This window comes from Colossoma macropomum, unplaced genomic scaffold (assembly GCF_904425465.1).
Source record: "Colossoma macropomum unplaced genomic scaffold, Colossoma_macropomum, whole genome shotgun sequence".
NCBI classification, from domain to species: Eukaryota; Metazoa; Chordata; class Actinopteri; order Characiformes; family Serrasalmidae; genus Colossoma; species Colossoma macropomum.
The window spans coordinates 7,951,036-7,972,243 of NW_023494793.1; the positions used below are offsets into that span (position 1 = coordinate 7,951,036).

The 21,208-nt window shown below is 39.5% G+C and overlaps 3 protein-coding genes across 3 annotated transcripts in view; all 3 read left to right on the forward strand.

Annotated features, from left to right (window-relative positions):
- Positions 1–3,148: 3,148 nt before the first annotated feature.
- apex2 (APEX nuclease (apurinic/apyrimidinic endonuclease) 2) lies at positions 3,149–7,340 on the forward strand. The gene is made up of 6 exons (XM_036578354.1): positions 3,149–3,354; positions 3,461–3,544; positions 4,431–4,611; positions 4,756–4,899; positions 5,466–5,535; positions 5,779–7,340. Exons 1-6 carry the CDS (start codon positions 3,240–3,242, stop codon positions 6,931–6,933), a joined length of 1,749 nt encoding a protein of 582 aa, XP_036434247.1. The 5' UTR covers positions 3,149–3,239; the 3' UTR covers positions 6,934–7,340.
- A 524-nt stretch (positions 7,341–7,864) lies between these two features.
- Positions 7,865–15,655, forward strand: lrif1 (ligand dependent nuclear receptor interacting factor 1). The gene is made up of 5 exons (XM_036578355.1): positions 7,865–8,282; positions 9,333–10,905; positions 11,144–11,200; positions 11,442–11,678; positions 13,893–15,655. Exons 1-5 carry the CDS (start codon positions 8,275–8,277, stop codon positions 14,916–14,918), a joined length of 2,901 nt encoding a protein of 966 aa, XP_036434248.1. The 5' UTR covers positions 7,865–8,274; the 3' UTR covers positions 14,919–15,655.
- Positions 15,656–17,662: 2,007 nt separating this feature from the next.
- dock8 (dedicator of cytokinesis 8) overlaps positions 17,663–21,208 on the forward strand; it is an 87,343-nt gene continuing 83,797 nt past the window's right edge. The window contains exon 1 of the mRNA XM_036578357.1: positions 17,663–17,850. Coding sequence (XP_036434250.1) covers positions 17,798–17,850 — 53 coding nt within the window. The 5' untranslated portion in view covers positions 17,663–17,797. The remainder of the gene's footprint in view (positions 17,851–21,208) is intronic.

Consider the following 21,208-nt stretch of genomic DNA (forward strand, 5'->3'; position numbering starts at 1 on the left):
CTAGATTTAAAAAGAAAAATACATTTCATCTTTTTTGCTTTCCGTTAGACCACTTTGAAAGTCTTGGACTATCACTCGTGTAGATCGTGCTATACTTTATAAAGGAGCACGCCATCTGAAAATTTTCATGTACTGTAGAAGAACATATATTTAAAAAGGTTGAAATGTTTTTCTGTTCACCCTAATTAAAACAAGAAGAATGATCACTTCTATATTTATTACATACATATGTGTGGAAGTTGACACTGTAGACTGTAGCTTATTTACACACAAATTATTTACAAAATTTTCTATGGATGAAATTAATTATATAAATGAAAGATATGTATGAACATGTACCTGTAGGTTTGGTAACGATCACCAGGTCTGAAGCAGTGTGTCTCGGCCCAGCAGTAAAATCCTGTTGTTTAATTTGGGGCAGCAGCGGTGAGTAAAGTGTGCGACTGTACATGCGAACACGTAACACTGACTCCTCTGGTCATCCACCACTGCACGGAGAGTGTACAAACCCTTCCTTCCAGTAAACACTGAGATCAAGACTGATAAGAGCAAGTGGGGCAGAATCTGTCTATTTTTGTGCATGTATCCTTTTGGGAGGTTTAATTATTCCCATTCTCAGTGTAAGCTCATCAAAGCAGACATCTTTTGCAAAGTAGACATTTTATTTTTTTAAACAAGAGCAGTTGGCTTTGAATTTATTTGTCCCAAAAGTTACATTTAACCTCCATTTTATTTTCATTACACTATAAGCTTGGTAGGACTTTTCTAACTTTAAGAAACCTTCATCCTTTGCCCACTCATGTTGCTTGTCCTTTTTTGAAAGCTCATTTAATCACATTCCTCTTTCTTTCCCTCTGTCCATCCATTTCCCTCCACAAACTTCAAAATATATTTCAATATTTCCTTGGTTTTATAGTTTACAAGTTAGAACCACAAAAGTTGGTATACTTAGTTAAGCTGTCCTAATGTATGTATATACCTCTTTGTTTTTCTACATGCCTCTTTAATCAATTCTTTTTCCATACCTCCATCCTCCAGTAGAAATCATTGGGTTTGATACTACTTGAATTTTCAAAGCAGTGCCATCAAATTTGGTATTCAGATTTAACTGTTGACCCAAAGCGATATCTAATCCTGATATCTTTTCTTTCATCCTTCCACTCTCATTGAAAGTTTTATGATGCTTCGTGAATTCCAGGCTAGAGCCAGCAAATATGGTATAAAGATTCAGAGGCTTACCAAATTATACAACTGCATTTTATGCTTATAGTATTCATGTAGCTCAGCGTATCTCAACCCTGGTCCTAGAGGCCCAGTGTCCTGCACATTTTAGTGCTTTCCCTGCCTTACCACAGCCACGTTAACTCAATAATGGGCTGTTAATGACTGATTAGTTGGATCAGGTGTGTTGGGAGCAGAGAAAACTCTAGAAAACAGGGCAGTGGGTCTCCGGGACAGGACCCGGGTTGGGAAACACTTATCTAGCTCATTCTTCTTTTGGTAATCTTCTCGACACTGGTCCTGGAGGCTCACTACCCTGCATATTTTAGTGTTTTTGCTTCAAGGTGAATTCCACCAATTTTTTCAAAAATTCTATATTGTTAAATAGTTGAGATGTACACAAAGTCATTCATTCTGATTTGGTTTGGTGTGAAATGCTTTGTTCTAGGGAACCCTGTCAGATGAAGAGTTTAATTTCTCTAAAAGCTGAAAAAGTGGTGGAATTGCACTTTAGCACACCCACTTTACCTAAATAATGGGCTGATTAGTTGGATCAGGTGTGTTGGGAGCAGGGAAAACACTAAAAAGTACAGGGCAGTGGGCCTCCAGGGATTTCTCAGTTAGCCAAATAAAGGGAAATTCCACTGATATTTTTTTTTATTTCTGTCTAATCCAGTGGCTAAGATATAAACAAAGCCATTCAGAGTGGTTTGATGTGAAATGATTCATTTGCAGATAAACATACAGATTCAGATTTCTTTACAGTGGGTGTGACAGGAACCAGGAGATCTGGTGTCTACAATGCATATAGCCATTTTATTTACTATCCAGAATCACTAGAACCTACACCTGTCTTCTGAGTTTAATGTAACATTCATGATAGTACAATAATGGGCAATCGGAAAAAATAAGTTCAGGGACTATTTTGTCATAAAACACCTTTTATGTATCCCTTCATCTTGAGTAGATATAAATATATATAAATAAATGGATTAAAACACAAAACTACCCTAAAATAATATCTGTTACAACTTTCTGTGAGGGAGCTTTTAGAGACGTTAATCTCCTTAGATGTCTGGTTCCAATTCTGACTAACGGAGCATTTCGCACCAAACCAATCTGAATGATTTTGTTTACATGTTTAGCATTTACTTATGCAAAAATGTTGAAATATTGGTGGAGTTCCCCTTTAAGCCAAACGATAAGGGCTGTCCAATTGGAATGTTATTCAGCTCTTTTCCTATTCGGCAGACTTGAGTATGGGCTTAAATTACCTGGCTAAACTGAGAAATCCTGCTGTGTGAAACACCCACCACCCACTGCAATATTCAGATGCTCCTGAAGGTCCTCATTATCTGGATCAGGAGTGTTAGATTAGGATCGGAGCTGAAATCTGCGGGATGGTAAATCTCCAGGATTAGGATTGAGCTATAGAGCCTTCAGATTCACTGGGGTGAATTCAGCAAAAGTGGGACATCAGATAAAGTATTATGAATAAACTTCATCTGAGTGACAGAAGCCAATCGGGTTTAACTATCATGAATTAGGGTGCTTGTCATTCAGCGTCTGTTCTCATTGACAATATTGTTTTGAACGTAATCATAATTTAAAATCTGATTTCACCAAACACGCTGACATCTCACCTTTTTAATATTCAAGAATGTGTAAAGAAGTCGACTGGTTGGCAACAGAACGAGTTTTCAAGCTACACCAACCATCCTGCACACCACAAGCTCTAAAGCTTTACAGCTCTAGCTTTGGAGAGAGGACCGAAAAATTATTAATTATTCATTCATTATAATGAATTGACCGGCGATTCGCCCCAGTCGTTCATGTATAGTCACTTAAATTTGTGTCTTTTTTCAAATAAACGCATAAAACAATAACCCGCTTTTTCGTCACGACAATGAGAGCGCGCGCCTTATTTTTATCTCGCGAGAGCTGCGGGTAGCTCTTCCTGCGCGCTCCTGGAGGCTAATGGCAAAGTGGCTAAAACTGTCCACAGCGCCTAGACAGTCATGAAGATTGTCACCTGGAATATAAACGGCATAAGAACTTTTAAAAATGGCATCAAGAAGGCGCTCGACTCTTTCGACGCCGACATAATCTGCGTTCAGGAAACAAAAGTCACCCGTAAGTGGTCTCTTTTGTAAGGAGGTCCTGAAGCCTCAGACTGTTAGCTAACTGCACGCTGTTAGACATGTGAGTAGAGACGCTGATAAATCTCTCCCTCCGTTAGGCGACCTGCTGGATGAGAGGACCGCGATTGTAGACGGCTACAGCTCCTACTTCAGTTTCAGTCGAGGACGCAGTGGCTACTCGGGTTGGTTAAGCAGCTGCTGAGGGGATTGAGTACTCATGTGCATGCACTGTACTGCACTCTTAAAGAAAGATGGTTCTTCAAGGGTTCTTACGGGGAGGCAGTGGTTCTATTTAGAACCGTGAGTTCTGTATAGAACCCTTTTGCGTGCTTGGTGCAATGGTTTTTCAAATTGATGAAGAATGTGTTGTATATGATTCTGTATAGAACCTTTTTGACAGTGGTTCTATATGGTTCTTCTATTGTGACAAGCTTGACATTGTACCAATAGCAGAACCCTTTTTGATGCCATATAGAACCATATGCAACGCATTCTCCATTTCACCATGCAAAGAACCTAAGAATTTAAGCATGCAAAAGGGTTCTATATAGATGCATGCAAGTATGTACAATAATGGTTTACCATAATATTTCTTTGCAGTAGCCCTGCCCATTCTTACTGAAGTTATAAGGGGTGTTTCAGTTCAGGCTGCTTTTTGAATGAGGCACAATGCAGGGCAGCCAGTCAGAACATAGGTCATTTACATATATCAGTCCTAAAGGCATGGCTTAATAAATGCTTTGTTGTATATTTTATGCTGTGCCCCTATTTGTTTATAATATAAGGTAGATTTGGGTGTTTTGGGACCCTTTAAGAAGTTGATGCTTTCTAAATCAGTAAAAAAAAAGCAAATGAAACAAATATGGGTCCTTTGCTAAACATAATATTTAGTGCAGTAATGGTATTCATTCAGATTAAGTTAATTTTGGTAAAACCATCAGATTTATTGTGTATGTAATGGGTATGGGTCATGAGTTCTGTGGAGTGTTCAGCTGTCTGGCATTACTAGATTTGAATCGTGTTTTATTTTCCATTATTTTTCTTCACTTTGCAATGCTAAATGTACAGGAGTTGCAACCTTTTGTAAAGACGCTGCTACACCTTTTGCTGCTGAAGAAGGATTGACGGGTCTTCTTGCCAGCAATGGAGATGCTGTTGGTTGCTATGGTGACCAAGGTGCATTCTCCACCGAGGAGTTGCAGTCACTAGACAGTGAAGGAAGGGCTGTCATAACTCAGCACAAATTTATGTAAGCTTTCAGGGGAAACAGTTTGTGTTCTCATAAAATTTTGTTTTTATCACCCATTTACTGTCATTTCAGCTGATTTGCATTGAATATCTACTGACTGCCACAAGTCTGAAATTTGTTTGCATGTTGATGTGTTTCCTGCAGGGGAGAAGAAGGATCAGAGACATTGACTGTCATTAATGTGTATTGCCCACGTGCAGATCCAGAAAAGCCAGAGAGGAAGCTCTTCAAGCTGCAGTTCTACAAGCTCCTCCAGAGCAGAGCTGAGACCATTGAGGGGCCTGGGAGGTGAGCATGACATTCACTTATTAGTGTTAAAGTGGGTGAGAGCGCTTCACTAGTCTTCACTAGAACTTGATGCACATTTGGTCTCCTACAGTGCATATACTTGTTGAACTTTTTCTTAAATCATGAAACAATGGATGCAAACTATTATAAATAAAAAAAATCTTTATATTCACATATACGCAATGTCTTCACATTTCAGTTCTCTACAAGTAATGACCAGTTGTATCACTAACGCCATAAACATCTTGTTTTAAAAGTTGACAAATTAATAAATAGAACTGTAAATGATTCAGTGTCCTATGTTTTTTTTTAAGATCATATGACCAAGTGTGACACAAACTTCTGAGTTTGTAGAAAATACAACCCACTAGAAGCTTGCATGTCTCATGGTAACCTTGTTGCTATCCAGATGCAAGGTTTTGATCACAGAGGAGAATAAAAATGTATTACAGAAATCTCCTGATAATTTAATCTAAACAGAGTGTTTTCTGGCTTAGCTTTCTCTAGATTAGCATTGTTTTCATTAGTTTTCATTTGGATTGTTTAATTGCTTTTTTTGTTTCAAGTCATGTGATCATTTTGGGGGACATCAACACATCTCACCGGCCCATAGACCACTGTGACCCCGATGATGTGGTAAGTGTCTGAGTACTCCGTACTATATAGCCGTAGTCGTCTTGCATTCAGAGGTATTCATAGCATTTGAAAATGATTATGGACACAGGCCCATACTGTCCTAAGAACAAAATGTAATAACCTAGTCATTGGTGTAAACACTTAGAATTGTTTCTTTGTTGTTGGCCACATCATAGCCATTGAAATTAATGTTCTTATATCTCTCAGAATGTTTATGTTTATTATGTTTGTCATGTCACCCAGGATAACTTTGAGGACAATCCAGGCAGAAAGTGGCTGGACAGCTTTCTGTTTGGGTCAGCAGAAAATGGAAATGAAGAAGAGGTGGAAGATTCCGAGACCTCTCCGAAATGTATGGCCGGTGGGAAGTTTGTGGACACCTTCCGACATTTCCATCCAACCCGTGCAAACGCCTTCACATGCTGGTCTACGCTTACAGGCGCCAGGCAGACCAATTATGGCACGCGCATTGACTACATCTTTGGCAGTTGTTCACTGGTGGAGAAAAGCTTCCTGAGTGCAGATATAATGCCTGAGGTGGAGGGTTCTGATCACTGCCCCGTGTGGGCACAGCTAAGCTGTACCCTCATACCCAGTCCCAAGTGTCCGTCTCTGTGCACCCGCTACATGCCCGAGTTTGCCGGAAGGCAGCAGAAACTTTCACGCTTTTTTGTTAAAGTTTCTGAGCAACAAAACGTTTCCAGCGACATTGCAGAAAGTCTACCTGGATCTCAGGAGGCTGGGGAGATTCGTGAGAACGTCGGTCCTATAGCAGAGGGGATGAGTGCAGGGAAGAAAAGAACTTCAGATGGACCTCCGGAGTCATCTGCCTTTAAGGGGAAACGAAGCAAACAAGTTAAAACTGCAAATAAACCTCAGGGTAGCCTTTTGGCCTTCTTTAAACCTAAACCGAGCCCTGAAATACCTTCCAGCCAGAGCTTCATGATAAGGGCAAAACCAGCTAACTGCAGCAGCCTAATAAGTGAAGACTCTGGGCCTGACATCCACAAACCTAAACCAAACGATGTTACGGACTACAATGTAACCCATGACATGCTTACCGACTGCCTCACAGAGGTCAGAGAGGACACTGAGGAGACCAGGCTAAATACTGAAGGACCAGGTTGTGAGGATGATATCCAAATCAAAGCCACAAGCCATCAAGAGACAAAGGACTCTAAGAAAGGAAAGTGTCCTGACTTTTGGAAAGCAGTTTTGCGTGGACCACCCCAGCCGCCACTGTGTAAGGAACACAACGAGCCCTGTGTGCTGCGAACTGTGAAAAAAGCGGGGCCTAATTTGGGCCGGCAGTTTTTTGTATGTGCCCGCCCTCAAGGTCATGCATCCAATCCAGAGGCTAGATGTAATTTCTTTGCCTGGGTAGAAAAGGGCAAGTAGAAACCCAGATCTATGTACAAACAGTATGTACATGTCATCCAGTGGTGCTGCTACTATGTTGAATTTATGTGTTTTTACTGTAGAAATAAAAGCTGGTTAAATTCACACTTCTGATGATATCTAACAACTGTGTTAATGCGGCATGGTCTTCTGAGATGCAGTGCTTCATGTAGAGGTGGGCAAAATGGCAATATTAATTGTTATTGCGATAAATTATTAGGGATGCAGTGGGCCGATGCTGATACATAAACATTTATAGAATGTAGGAATATTGATTAAATCATTCTAGATTAGCATTACAGGCAAATGTAATATATCTAGAGGTTTACAAATGTAGTAAAAGTAATGAAATGCAGGCATTTTAGCTATTTTTAGAATAGGTATGTCATCATATATTGATTTGAAAAATTTGTAAAATCTAGTGGCCAATACAAATATAATTCCCAACATCATTGTGTATCTCTATAAATTGTTATATTACAACACAATACACTTTACTAAGTGTATCATGGTTATCATCAATACTCTTATTACAAAGAGAGCATGATTGAGCCTAGTGCTGCACAGTATGTGAAACAAATAAAAAATAATTTTATTCCTAGATTTAATAGTATTTGTAGAGATACAGCGATATCTGTATTTTTGGCTGATGCCGATAAACTGTATTTTTGTATTTACATATCTGCCACTGCTGATATATAAATATTTGTAAAATGTAGAAACTGGGAATGCATTTAGCTGGATTAGCATTATGAAGAAGTATAAAATATATTTCTACAAAACTACAAAATATTTTGGCTAATAAATGTTCAATTTGATTTTAAAAAATGCATTAATTTATAAAATGCATTTAAAAAAAAAAAAATGTGGCTCTACTAGTGCGTTTTTGTCTGTTTTGCCATATCAACCAACCCTACTTTTACAACAGCACTGATGGCAGTTTTTAGGGTGCTATATTTTAAAAAGGCGCCTGTAAATAAAATGTCTTGCTGCTGCTGATTTGGCGAATCTGAGGAGATGCAGCTCTAGCAGACTAGAGCCATAGAGATCAACACAGTTTATAACCTTTAAAAGAGCTAGTTTTACATACTCAAATCATGAGCAGTGAATCGCGGGAAACGTCGAAGATTTTCTGTAGTTCTTAGCGCCATAACGTACATTTTCAGTGTCATTCTTTCAAGTTTTTGCCGCTAACGTTTGTGAGATTAACAGGCTTTTATTACGACAAAAGTCCTTCCGCTCGGCTTCACAGCCGGAGAAACGCAATAGCGTACCTAAAGAAATGTGTGAACGATTAAGTATTTTTAAAAATTAATCTTTCAAGTGGAATGTATTTTCATAATGGAGAAGTAAGTATTTCAACTACATATATAGATATTACAAGGCGCATGTTTTCAGTGTAGTTGTAATAAGCAGGTAGCTAACTAGCTAAAATGGCGTTTGTTTTGGCAGGCCGAGCTGGACAGCTAACGGTAACCAAGTAAAAGTAACTGGTAATATTTGGTTAAAGTGTGACGAGCATTGGCTCTCAGAAAATGTTGATTTAGTTATTAGCCAGCAGCCTGATGTGCTACGAATGAACAAATAAGTAACGGTAATGTGAATTCATCTTTTCCGCTATTAGCTAGGGAACCTAGGTTAGCTAGCTTAGCTAAGTTGGTGGTGTAAGGGATAAGGTCTAGCTGTTGACTGTTTCTACTTATATTAACTTCATATTACAGTAAATCTGACACAAAATGAATTTTCTCGATTTTGCCGTATTCTGTATTTGTACATTGTATCAAAGCTAGGTTAGTTAGCTAGGTTATCTAAGTGACTTGGTTGGGTGATGGCTAGCTAGCTGTTGTCTTATATTTAACTGGATAGCTAGCTAGCTAACGTGAGCAAGTGATTTGGGGTTGAAATATCTGGATTAATATGTAAGTAGCTTTGTACGTGTTTATTGGTAATTGCTTAGAATATCATTCAGTAGTAACTAGACCTTCATTACATGGCATGATTGAAAACACAAGCGGAATTCTGTGACCATAACAGGCGTTACTATTAAAGCGCACCTATCTTGCATTTTTCTTAACTACATTAGCTATATATTTTCCTGAAATCCTCTGATGATGATTATATGGTTTTAGGTACGCAGAAAGAGTCGTCGGTCATTTTTTATGACCATTTTCAAGCATTCTTAATTCAGGTTATTAAACAGGTTGCTGTAACTTTAAGACTCATATCTGTATCGTTAAATGATAGATGCTCATATCTAGATGGTATTGATACACTAGACAAATAGAAGTGGTTATTAAATGATAGCCGGAGATGACTTGCAGTGTTTCTAGCTGAAATGTTAGAAACCATAGCATCTTTAGCTTTTTCGATTAAAAGGTTTATATCTCTTCTCTGCACAGCAAAACGGGAGTTTACTACCAGGCAATGCCAGCAGTGGGACCTGATGGGAAAAATGTTATGAAGTTGATTCCGGTTCAGAAGGTGAACGGGAAGTTTGTTCAGACGCATGTTCTTACTGCAAGGAATGACTGTCAGCCTCAGGTTTATTCTCAGCCTGCTCACATATCACCTGCATCTTTACCGCAAAACAAACTCCCAACACTTCAGCAAACAGCAGATGGACGTTTTATTTTAAAAACGCCACCTGAAAGCAACATTTTATTTAACTCTGTGAAAATTCAACACCAAGGAGATAATGACTTATTTAAAAATGCTCCCAATCAAGTACGTGCCCCACTACTCACTACCAGACTGACACAAAATGCATTGCAGTTACCCCCTCAAAATAACAGCAAGACTGTAACTGTGATTAACAGTCCGCAGCAGCCTGCGGCTTTGAAATCACCCATTTTTCCAAGTGGACATTACCTTCAGATTCCTCCCAATGCTACAGTTAGAACTCTCCCTGCCTCTGCACTCCCACAGTCCATCAAAAGCCAGATATGTAACTCTTCAAGTGCCCTGTCTAACCCTGCAAAAGGTTTACCAACAGTTGTTTATGTGTCTCCAGTCAACTCTTTGAAACTAGGTCCCAATCAGCCGTTACCAGGTCTCACTAAAGCTAGTGAACTACCCAAGAGCTTAGCTCAAACGCTGTCCATAACTGATGTGAAAAGCCTGAGTGTGTCTTCTACATCTAGTCCCAAGGCTGATCAAGGAGCCTCCGCTCCAATGAAGTGGATAATCCAAGAAGGGGCAGGAAACGCTGCTCCGTGCCTCATACCAGTGTCTTCTCCCAGCATGTCCACAGACATCTTGAAAGCAGTTAGACAAATTGAAACAGTGAGACATACAAACCAAGTTCCAGCAGGAGAACCCACATCTGCTAATGCCACCCAAGAAAAGATTAGTCCGGGAAAGGACAACGCCCTTGTGATGTGTAACGGAAAGGTCTACTTTGTGGCTAAAAAAAATTCCGAGATTAGCAAGGATTTGATCTCCGGGGTGACAGGCAAGGTGCAGGTAAAGAATTCTGCCCAGCCTGCTAGTGTTGTGTCAGGGTCATGCACCTCCAATATGGTTCCAAAGCAAGACTCAAAAAACACTCCAGTCAGCAAAAAGCCAAACGAAATCATTGATCTGTGTGATGACGACGAAGTTGACGAAGAGAGCTCTACAAGTGCCAAATCTAGTAGATTAACGGTACTTAGTGAAACAGCAGGTGAGAATGATGAAGACTCCAATGTAATATTTGTGTCATACATTCCACCAAAATCAGACACTGAGACCTGCAAGAAAGTTGCAGAGACGGCTCCACAGAATGGCTGTGGGACCGATACGGACAGCCTTGAATGCAAAGCAGGCAACATGGAACAAAGCTGTGAAACAAACAGTACAAACAGCCCTGTGATTAACCTTGATGTCAGTAGATGTCAAGATAATGTAGCTGCTCATGAGAGTGTGAATGGAGGGGGAGCTGCGTCAGAACAGCCAGAGGAAGTTTGCGATCAAGGAACAGAAGCAACCAGAAAGGTACAGTAACCATTTCATGTTCTTCATAAACTAAAATATAAACTAAAAAATAAACAGGTTGTGCTGTTTTGTTTTTCAGTTTAAATCTGAGGACTAACTTTTAGTAATGTTTCAATAAGATACTCCTGCTGTAATCGTTGTGGTTAGGTCTTATTCATAGCAGCAGTTGATTCATATCCTGTTCAGCATTTGCACCCAACTGAATATTGTATTTGCATATTCTACTGCGCTTTTTCAGATTTCGGTTGATCCGGTTATTCATTGCAGGCAGGACAGTGAAGCAGTTAATGAAATGGTAGGTAAAAGGAACATATTTGCACTTGTGAATGTGATTGCATGTTGTTGAAGATCTTTGATTACAGCGTCCGATACGGTACATAACTGTTTCCACTCTGAGACAGCATATGCCTCAGTTTCTTTCATGATGTTCTGTATTTGTGTTATGAAAGCTGATTATCATGATGCTTTTATTAAGCTGTCAAGTAGATACCTAAGAGTAAATATTGTCTGTGAATGTGACATTTCTTGTCTTACAGTCTTTGGAAGAACCAGCCTTGGAAGAGATGCCTCAGCAAAAGAGTGATTCTGAACTCAGACAGATTTTTGGGATTACTTCTGATCTGAAAATTGGCTTGCAAAGGATAAATCAGGCTAAAGAGTCGAGTCCACAAGCCGAGAGAAGGTCCATCAACAAACGCACTTTGGAGGGCATCCGCAAACTGATTCGGGAATCACAGATAGAGTTAAAAATCAAACAGCTGATTCAGGCACAGGTGAGTTTTGTTTTTATACTTAATCACATAGGTAACCATTAATGGATGTAAAGAAATAGTTATGTAGAGTGCTTGTTTTTCATTATGGTTTATGAGAAAAATAAGAATTTTGCTGTCTTCTGTGTGTTTACAGCAGTGGTCTCCAACACTGGAAGAGCTACCTTCCTGCTGAGCCTAGTTCCAACCACAATTTGCCACACATATTCCAGCTAATAAACCTCTTTCCAAGTCCCAGATTGGCTGGATCAGATGTATTAGAATTAAGTAAGGGGCAGGGCAGTTTATTGAATACAGATTGGAACTAAATTCCACAGGAAGGCAGCTCTCCAGGATCAGGGTTGGAGATCAGTGGTTTACAGCAACACTGTGAGAACAGCTTTGTAATATAATCAGCTAAAAGTTGCATACTAATTTTGTGCTTTAGAGCAGGCTACTTCAGGAAAGTGTATTGTGATGTAATTTATCAAAATAATGATAAATATTGTCATTTTGCCCACCCCTAATTCCAACAAACCTGACTTTAATACTGACTGAAAACTGAAATGCCCGTTTCAACCATTAGAAGTTGCTTCTTTTGTGTAGATCAGGTGACAACAGGAACAAGTATTCAGTGATATACAAGGATAAAAATGAAACAAATCAAAGGCAAATCAAAGGCTGTAAGGCCATCCACATGATACAGTTTTAAGCAAAAGTTTGGGCACCCCAAGGCAACATTTTGTTAATTTTCTAAGGTAAGAAAAATTACCATCACCTCTGCATAGAACTTAAATATGACATATTTCTTCAAATTGTAATGCACAATTATTATGTATTTGCTGACTTTGATATGTTGTAGAGAATAAAGACATAAATGTGGCATGTACACATGTTGGTGCATCCATCCGTGCTTAGTAAGACCCTGTGTGGCTGAAATCACAGCCTCAAAACGTTTCTTGTAGCCAGCTAACATTCTTTCTATTCATGTTTTAGGATTTTCTTTTTTTTCCCTACTTTTTCTTGTAGAATGCTTCAAGTTCAGAAATATTATAGGTCGTCTTGTATGCGCATCATATTTGAGATATACCCACAGTTTGTCTGAGGAGGTGAAGGCTGTTTCAAAACATTAAGCTTTTATTTCTAAACTTTTGTTAGTAGTTGATTTTGGTTTTGTTGTAATATCCAGTTTATTTCCTTCTTCAATTCGTTCACTGACTGTAGGACATTCGCTTCCAGGATTTACTGATATTTAGTAGAATCCTTTCTTCATTCTCTTTACACACATTTGCTCAAACTTTCCTGTGCCAGTTTCTGCCACACAACCCCAATACATAATAGATCCACTCATGGTTAACAGTTGGCAAGGTGTTCTTTTCATCAAATAGTACTACTTTTACATACCAAATTTTTTCTTAATCAGACCACCACACCTGATTTCAAAATGCCTCTTGTTTGTCTGTGTTTTATTATGCATACTTTAGACATTGACTTTTGTTATGATATCACAGTTAAGGTTAACTTCTGATGACCCTTCTGTGAAGATGATGTCACTCCAAGTACACTGCACAGTGGGCCAGTGCATCACTATTCATGTGTCAGCCAAATTTTCCTGTAGGTCCTTGGCAGAGATTTGTGGTTTTTGCTTTGCATACCTGACCAGTCTGTGAGCAGATTCTGAAGAGATTTTTTTATCTTCTTGATCTCGTCATTTTTAACAATGAAAATTACAACCGGAAATTGTTTAGGTATTTTATAGTCTTCTCTGGCTTTGTAAGAGTCAATTGCCTTTAGTTTCAGATCCTCAGTTAGGACACTTAGATGAGCTCATGGCTGTTGAGAGTAAGCCCAACACCTTGAGTTGTTTAAAAAGTCATTTATTACGCTCTGGAGTTGTCGACATCCGACCTGAATTAAGGCCTAATGAGTCCAACAAGCTTTGAGATCTTATAAAATTGCACTATTGCATCAACTGAAAGGATGCTCCAACTTTTGCACATGGCACATTTTACTTTAGTTTTTTCTCCAGCAAATAAATAGTGATCATGCATTAGATTTGTAGAAATGCACCATATTTATATTTGTTCTATGCAGATGTTGTGTTAACCTGTTTGTACTTAGATCTAAATCAACTAAATCAACAAAACGTCTCATTTAACAAGGCATACCCAAACTTTGTATAAAAGAAGTTCAACCCATATATTCAGTATGTTGCTCATTGTGTCTGTATGTCTGCAGGTGCCTGTCCCCAAAAAGGAAGATGGCCCAGAAGATGCCAAGAGAAAACGGTTGGAGCAGGTTGGGCAGAAGACCTGTTTGGACTCTGCTTGTTCCAGTGTCAAAAGTTCTTCACCTCAGTCTGAGGGTACAGTAAATTGTGATGACGAGATGCAAAGTGCATCCACAGACGCCTGTGCAGATAGCAAGGTGTTACTTTGCTGTCAAGGTTCAGAGTCAGAAACTCTGTCTACCAGTGGTTCCTCTGAAGTAGCAAAGCCGACTGCTGAGCCACTTTGTTCCTCGTCTTCATGTCAGCCTCAACAAATTCAGACTGCATGGAGTCATACTGACAGTACTGCTTGTACTTCTGTGTCACGGAAGACCCCACCTCGACAAAGCAAAGGCAGTGGGAGAGTATGCACAGCATGTCCGTGTGGAACTAAGGTCGGCGTAATAACACCAAATTCATCCAAACCTCAAAATAATACAAGTTCTGCTGCTGTTGTTGATCCTTCTAAACAGGCAAGCGTTTTCACAGAGTCAAACACAGACTGCAATACAGTTGATAAAGTACTGGAGAATTCCGTTTTAGACCCACCAATGAGAAATGATGAGTTGGAAAAGTCTGAGGACGAAGCAGTACATTCCGGTCAGTCATATCCAACACCTGGTGAAGGTTCATTGCAGACTGCTGCCTCTTTGGCAATGCAGCAAGACAGTGTCAGTCAAGCAGGCTTGAGTTCACAAGGAAAAACATGCTGCAGCAGCATTTCAAGGGACACAACGCCAGGTAAGACTTGTGAGGAAGGTACAGGTGGTCATGTGGAAGCAGCCAAGCTTGATCTAAACAATCCAAAAGACGTGAAGGCACCTTCTTCCTCAGTTGGGGAAATGTTTGGTGTGGGTGAAAACATGCCCAGTGAGTTTTACTCCTCTATAATGCTGGACCCTGAGGAAGTAAAGAGACGGGAAAGAATCAAACGCCTCAAAGACCTCCTGAAGGAGAAGGAAGCGGCCCTGGAGAAGCTGAGGAAGAGCATGTGAGAGAAATCAGCACACGTATAAACTTATTGTGAACTACTGGAGGCACGACATTGATGGAAAACAACACATAAAGCAGCTTCCTGAAAAAAAGGCAGCATCTTGTCATTCATACTAAGTAAATTATTATTTAAGTAGTGTATAGAGGATGAGTTTTTGCATCGTTATTTCTGTCTGACCAATTATGTATTTAAGTCAGTATTTCATGCTTGTCATTTATGGTTGTGTCAGTGTTAGAATGTTGTCATCTTTAATGTGTATGTATTTCTTAACTGAAAGAATGTGAAATATTGTAAAATATGGCTGTTTATTGTACTTTTTGAATTGCTTTTCTAAATTATCTTTGAGAACTGTCAAAAATCTACAGTTTCAAATGGATTCATTTAATAAATGAGAAAATGTACCTTTATGAAGGCCTGTGCGTACATCCGCACCTATATTGTCTCAGTTTGCATGAACATTTGTTTTTTTTCCAGCTTACATCTACAGAATTCACATTTAAATAAACTTAACTAGCCAGTCATCATCAGCTCTGTTTGGATTACTCAGTTTCAGTTAGTCAGGATTTTCGAATGGTGTATATGGAGTCAGATTGGGATCATCTTTGTTTCTTGTTCTTTCTAGTTTGACTGCATAGTTGTACAATTTTGTTATTCAAGTGCCAATTGTTTTGTATTTCTGTGTATTTTCTCTAAGTTATAGCTGAGTATAAATTATAAAATAAAGATATACAAAGTGTTCGTTTCTGTTCGAGTGAGCTAAGCCTGTGTGTATAGTGGTGTGTTTCATGTCTGTCAGTAGGTGATGTCCTTAAACGGAGCTTTAAAGCCTGAGCGCTTTAATAGAAGCAATAAATCTGAGCATTTTGCAATTTTGCGCTTCACCTTTTAGAAGCAGTATAATGAGACATTGTCCACTAGGCCACTTTTTACACATTACCATGCGTATCATGCTCAGCTTTAAGGGAAACCACAGATTTTTCAACTTTTCTGCGTAATTAAATGGTTAACATGTCAAGAGAATCAGAGTGGTTTCGTTTGAAATGCTTCGTTCTAGAGAAACTTGCCAAGTCAGAATTGTTCACAGTGGTTGTGATGGGAACCAGAAGTCCACCTCCAAAAGCTCCCTCACAAAAAGTTATGACATGGTTATGAATACTCAAAGACATTGTTTTACTGCAGTTTTGTGATAAAGTTTTTGTCTAAAATGTATTTTAATTGATTTATTTTAACCCAGTCGTGGTGGAGGGATACATGAAGGGTGCTCTAAGACAAAATAGTCCCCAAAGGAAACAATTTATTTCTTTTGACTTGTTATTTTACCTTCATCAATATATGTAAAAGTGCAGAAGACCCATGTAGTAGGTTCACTGGTGGTTTTGGATAGTAAATAAACTGGCTACATTTGCATTATAGACATCATGACTCCTGGTTCCAATCACCCCCACTGTAAGGAAATCTGAGTGAGTAAGTTTCTCTGCAAGTGATCCATTTCACATCAAACCAGTCTGAATGGCTGTTTATATCTCAACCACTGAAATACACAGAAATTTTGTAAAATGGGTGGAATTTAAACGTGAAAGGCGTTCTTTATGGCAAAAGGACACGGGGGATCCGTAACCACACCCTGTAAAACAGACCTTAGCAGTGTTGGCAAGCACTGCTCAGATATTAGACTTTTCTTTGGGGGAAATGGATTTGTACCGCGAGTAAAGACCAAAACAGACTTTCAGTGTCGTTTTCACCGGCAGAGGTCGCGCTTTCTCACTCAGTAATTCACTCTCAACTCACTAGTACAGTCGTTAAGCCCATTCAGGCACAACAGCTGGAGCGTAGCAAGAGAAATGTGACAGAACGTGTTCTGATTTGTCTAAAGTGATGAAATTCGATACAGTCAAACCTTGCATGCACGTCTAACAACCTTCATTTGAATTTTCTTTTTTGTATTTTATTTTCATACTTTTTTTCATACTTTTTTCTTCACAAAAAATTTTTCTGATAAAAGTCTGCGGTCCTACAAGACAAAAGGACTAAATGTGGTGCAATGAATGAAGGAACATTTTAGATTTGTGCTTTAGCAAAGGCATCTAACATACATACCAAAGACATAATTTCAATAAGGTTCTATATAGAACCATATACAAGAACAAATTCACCCTGTAAAACAACCATTAAAGCATGGAAAAGGTTCTATCTAGAACTTAGGGGTCTAAATAGAAATATTTCCTTTACTAAATAACCCTTGGAGAACCATCTTTTTTAGGTGTCGCCAGCTTCTTGTTCGAAGTTTCCCGTTCCACCTTAAATGGTGCAGCAGCTCCATTCTGGCGCCTCAGGCCAGAATAGCACCAGTCTGTAGCTGCGGCACCATTTAAGGTGGAACGGGAAACTTCGAACAAGAAGCTGGTGAAAAAGAAGCTGACTTGAGCTTCGTAGAAACATGGCACGGGTTCACACTCCTGACTAGAAAGTGTAAAAATAAAAGGAAGAAAAGGCGTCATTCAAATAATCCCTGTGAATAAAAGCCGCATATGCTGCAGGGTCAGTGGAGGATTCGCGGATTTATGCAGACTTCGTGGTTTCTATATACAAATCTAGACTTTAGGAGCCAAAGCCGCTCGCGCTCGCTTTTATCCTCTCTCTCTCTCTCTCTCTCTCTCTCTCTCTCTCTCTCTCTCTCTCTCTCTCTCTCTCTCTCTCTCTCTCTCTCTCTCTCTCTCTAGCGAGTGTCCAGTCTGTTGAGAGTGTTTGGGGAGTTCAGATGCGGAAGTTTCCGCCCAGAAATCCACTGATAGCGTGAAAGATGCTGCCTGCGATGACATCTGCTCCTCGCTCGGGATTTTTCTACGCCGCGGGGCCGTGAAGCTCTCGGACTGAGCCGCTATGGCCACCCTGCCAGCCTCAGACCGGAGGGCGTTCGCTCTCAAACTCAACAGGTAAACCGTCCTTTCTGTTTTTTTTAAACCACGTCTGAGCCTCACACACACACACACACATGACTGCAGCGAGTCTGCTTGGACTTTGAGACGTGAACTTGAGCTGATGTTTATGGGGAGGGTGAGTGAGTGAGAGCGGATTCCGGAGCAGGCAGCTACACGCTCTGACTGTTAATACGGGAGACGTTAGAGCTCCACTGTGACTACAGATATCCTCCACAGACACTTTCGAAGGGAGGAATTTTGAATGTTGTCACTTTTTAAAAAAACATTTTGTCAACAGCACGCTGTAATTGAGCTCCGTTCTCCTCAGGGACCTTAAACTGCAATAACAACAGTGGGCTCAAATGTGGCTGCTTTTTTTGTGAACGAGAAAAGAACCAAAGGCTAAGAGTCTCACCAAAGCGACAAAAAAGTGATTTGACTCCCTCACATCCCATTCTAAACACTGAGATCCGGCCTGTTGGATCATTTCCACCGCTGGTGTGAACCCTCTTTCCTGCCCTGACTATAAGGCCACTCAGGAATAGCCCCTGTTTGCTGTCCACTTATAGCCCATTCGAGGTGGAAGTTCTTATTGTTCCTTCTCTCACTCATAGCAGGTGGTGAGGAAGTGCATAAAGCCGTTGTGCTGGACGGAGGTTCAAGAGCACAACATAAAGCTCCCGAATCACCTCTGTTATATCTTGTGCCACATAGAAATACAATGGTTCATTCATAAAGGCAGCCGTTATATGCTTGTGACAGTGGAGTGTGAAAATGCTACAACTTAGAGGTTTGTCCTCCATGACTGAAGTTTGTCTGAACTAACTGCTGTTTTGAAGCTCTGTACAGTCATAGCTTTCCTAATCCACACAGGTGGGAGTTACATTTACTCAGTTAAACCAAATATGAATGAATTTAAGTATTTTTAGTGATAATTCTTGTAAATCTAACTACATTTGTGAGGAAAGTAATATTCTATTTACTGTCATTAACATTTAGTCACTAATTCATTTTGTGTGTTTAATTTTGTTCTGTTGGTAACAGCATCTGGACAGCTTCACCGTCGCTCCCACTTTTGACTTTGGATCAAAATGATCTCAAAAATAGCAGAATAGAAAAACAGAGCCTAACAAACTTCAGTTCCTCTGCTGATAGTTGCTGAATGTACTGAGTAGGTGAACTGCAGTTCTAGAAGTTACTCAGTACATATGTAGGTTTTTTGCCCTGATGCTGTTGTACTTCCCCTCAAATAGTTTTTTTTGGAAAGGTAATTTTACTTCTACTTGAATCATTATTTCGCAGAAGTAACAATACTTTTACTTAAGTGTTGCTATAGGCTGCTCCAGGGGTGCAGCCAGAGTGTTTATAATGGTGTGTCAAGGTTAAACCCAGTTTTTTTGGTGGGGTGGCAAATTACTTGGAAAAAATAAAATGAAACAGCAGTTAATGATGTTCCTCTGTGCTTATATTAGGCCTACATTACACAAACTGACTTTGTTCCTGCTTCAGTGAAAAAGGTTCAGTGAAAAATATTGGGCCTCATTCACTTATATCTTCCTAAGTTTTTCTCAAAATTGAGAGAGGCCTTTGTCGGATTCGTGACGTGTTCTTAAACCACAGGATTCGCACCTTTGTGCTCTTGAGTGTGTGTAGATTCTGTTCTTACCTAAGAACAAATCCCAAATAAGTAAACATTGGTTAATGTCAGAAACTTCATGAAAACTGCGTAAGTCGGTTTTAAGAAGAAATTTCTTTTCAAGAATGTTTGGTGAATGAGGCCCATTATTAGTTTCTACTGCTGAATACTGTGTCACTGGTTACACTTTGCCTAATATAGAAGTCCAGTGTTAGCTGCTTCTTTAAGCAGTATGAACAAGGGTGACGGTAAGGATTTGTCCAGCATTCACTCATCTGTTTTCTTAGCAAAATAGCCCTCCAGAGCAATGACCAGCTGATTATTGAACGCATATCATGTGACTTTTATAACTTATCGCTAACTGCCCTGATCGCAGCTTTTCACAGTAAAGTATAAACATTCATGCAGAATAGTTTGGAACAGAACATTTCTATGATGTCTGCTTTATTGATGACGGCTGACTGTCTCTCTTTGCGTAACTGGGGTGGCTGCGCTCTACCCACCTCTGCAGATAATACAGTTTTTTAGTCTACACTGTGCAAGTGTGAAAAAATTCATACACATTAGTGTAACACATAATGAGAAGGCTAATTGTTGTAAAACCTTCTCAGAGATATTAACCTTTGCATTAATGAATTCTCTAATTTAAGGAATTAAAGTTACGTGGTCCAAAACTCTTCTGCATCAGTTGATAGAACTAATACAATGTTGTTCAACAGTCAATATCTCCATAACTCTACAGTATAGCATATTCCTGGATTTGGGATATTAGAAGTAGAACCCACAAATATGCATTTCCACACCTAAATACATGTTTTTTGTTGTTGCTCCAAATGTTGAACCCATGTAATGGTGCAAGTAGGGATAATATACGTTAAGATTCCGCCTCACATATGTGAGTCTAACATTTTAAAGCAAAACTGTTGAAGAGTTATTTTTGATCATTTGATACTCACTGTTTCGCTTCCTCTTTGGCATGACTAAAAAGGAAATGAAGATTACTCACCAATGCTTAAGAAAGAAGGCAGAGATGTAGAGTGGTCATGGAGGGATGAAATCTCCCCACATGCTGGCCACACATGTGTTTAACACTCAGGTTGGTCTCATGGTGATTACAGAATGCTCTGCACAAAAAAGGCCTCTGAAATATTGACACATTTTGCATGCTTGGTGCCTGACATCCATCCAGAGTATCCTTCTCAGTTTGTAATGAGGGAATCACATTTCCAAAGGGCTGTGCTTTCTCATACTCCCCATGGCTTGGCTCAGATTCTGACTACGTGTGAAAATTCTTTGACAACTTTTTTTTGACCATTCAGTTGTCTGTGTAATTTCTAGCTCCACCCATACGTTTTGGCTTAGCGCACTCGGTGTCTCGGCAAGAAGGGTTAACTGCATTCTACACGGGTGTGATGTACTTGGCTGTGAAGATGGTGACAATATCTGTGATCACCATACCATACAACACTGGAAAAATACCTTTAGTCTATTACCACTTTTATTTACTAGAGTAGTACTTCATAACTCCTCCAGAAGGGCACTAATTAAATTGCGGTGAAAACAAAGTGAACAAAAATGAGCTAACTTGTGGTGAAGAGAAGAGAAGGAGAAGAGAATTAGAGCAGCACTGCATCTTTCAAGTGATAGCCTGCTTTAAGTCTATGGGACAATTAAACTCGATAAAAATTTTGTGATCTGCAAGAACTTGTGTGAATATTGTCTTCATTTTTTGGAGAA